Source organism: Mesitornis unicolor, unplaced genomic scaffold, assembly GCF_000695765.1.
Source record: "Mesitornis unicolor isolate BGI_N332 unplaced genomic scaffold, ASM69576v1 scaffold37017, whole genome shotgun sequence".
NCBI lineage: Eukaryota > Metazoa > Chordata > Aves > Mesitornithiformes > Mesitornithidae > Mesitornis > Mesitornis unicolor.
In genome coordinates this window covers 235-1,486 of record NW_010196384.1, presented here as the reverse complement: position 1 = coordinate 1,486, position 1,252 = coordinate 235, and the positions used below count along the sequence as shown (strand labels likewise).

General features: G+C 63.2%; 1 protein-coding gene across 1 annotated transcript in view; it reads left to right on the top strand.

Annotated features, from left to right (window-relative positions):
* The window catches only part of HMGA1 (high mobility group AT-hook 1), a gene marked incomplete at its 3' end in the record, with an annotated part of 1,263 nt that extends 195 nt beyond the window's left edge, over nt 1–1,068 (top strand). Inside the window, exons 2-3 of the mRNA XM_010188459.1 lie at nt 627–707; nt 1,018–1,068. Of these exons, the coding sequence (XP_010186761.1) occupies nt 627–707; nt 1,018–1,068 (132 nt within the window). The remainder of the gene's footprint in view (nt 1–626; nt 708–1,017) is intronic.
* Nucleotides 1,069–1,252: the final 184 nt, after the last annotated feature.

Sequence of the window (1,252 nt, the reverse complement as noted above, 5' to 3'; positions counted from 1 at the left end):
CAGCAGCACCCCCGGGCAGGGATGGATATGCCCACGATGCAGCCCCCAATTTGGGCAGCACCTCCTGGGTGCTCATGGGCAGCAAATCCCTCCTGGAGGGGCTTCACATCCCCCTCCCAGCCTCCCCCAGAGCTCCTCCCTGTGCTGAACTTGCCCCTGCCAGGGCTAATTAAAGCCCCATTAGCAAAGCTGCTCAGAGGGATAAGATTCTGCCAGAGCCTTTGCGGTGCCACCCCCCACCTCCAACACCCCCCCCAAGGACAAGTTTGGGGTTTGTGCCCATCTTTTTCCCACAGAAAAGGCATTTTGGGTGCCCCCCCAAGGCAGCAGCACCGAGGGTCCGGGGTTGGGAGCCCGGCGGGGATGGTTGGGCTAAGCCGAGCGATTAATGCGGGGTGGGACGGGTCACGTACGCACCCGGCTGAAGGACGCCAGCAGCCTGGGCCTGCCGCCCATCCCAGTTAAACCAGTGCTCCCAGTACTGCAATCAACAGCACCCCCCGCCTTGGGGCCCCAGCCTGGAGCATCTCGGGGCATGCTGCTGCACCGGGAGCTGCTCTGGGCACACATCCCTCTAAGGGGACCCCAAATCTGCAGCAGTCCCCCCTGTGCTCTCCCTCCAGCAGGAGCCCAGCGAAGCCCCGACCCCCAAGAGACCCCGCGGGCGGCCAAAGGGCAGTAAAAACAAGGCCACCTCGAAAGGCAGGGTAAGGTGACCGGGGACAGCGCCGTTTTGGGCTCAATTTGGGGCAGACCTGGCCCTGGGAGGGGTTGGGGGGGAGCTGGGGGCCGCGTGTGTCAGTGTGTGGGCACACGCCGTGGACCTGTTTGCAAAACACGCGACTCACATCCTGCGCCTGCCCCGTGAGTCACGGCCTGGGAGATGCCACTGGGGTGATGAATTTGGCAGGGGGGGGGCAGGAGGAAGGGGAACACCACCCGTACCTCCCCCCTGCAGCATCCCCGGGGCGAGGGGATGGCCCCAGCCTGACCAAAAATGTCCCTTTTTCTACTCAGAAAGCCACAGTCACACCAGGGAGAAAACCTCGAGGCCGACCCAAAAAATCGGTGAGTGGGGCTTTTCCCTTCCTCCTCCGTCCCAGCTGGGTGCTATGGGTGCACAGTGTCTCCCCCCCCGAGCGGTCCTCAAAAGTGTGGGGAAATGCTATAGGGCTGGAGGAGAGCAGATCAAAAAGGGGACAACCCCCCTTGGTTGCAGCCGAGCACCCACGAGCATCACCCAGTTTGGAGC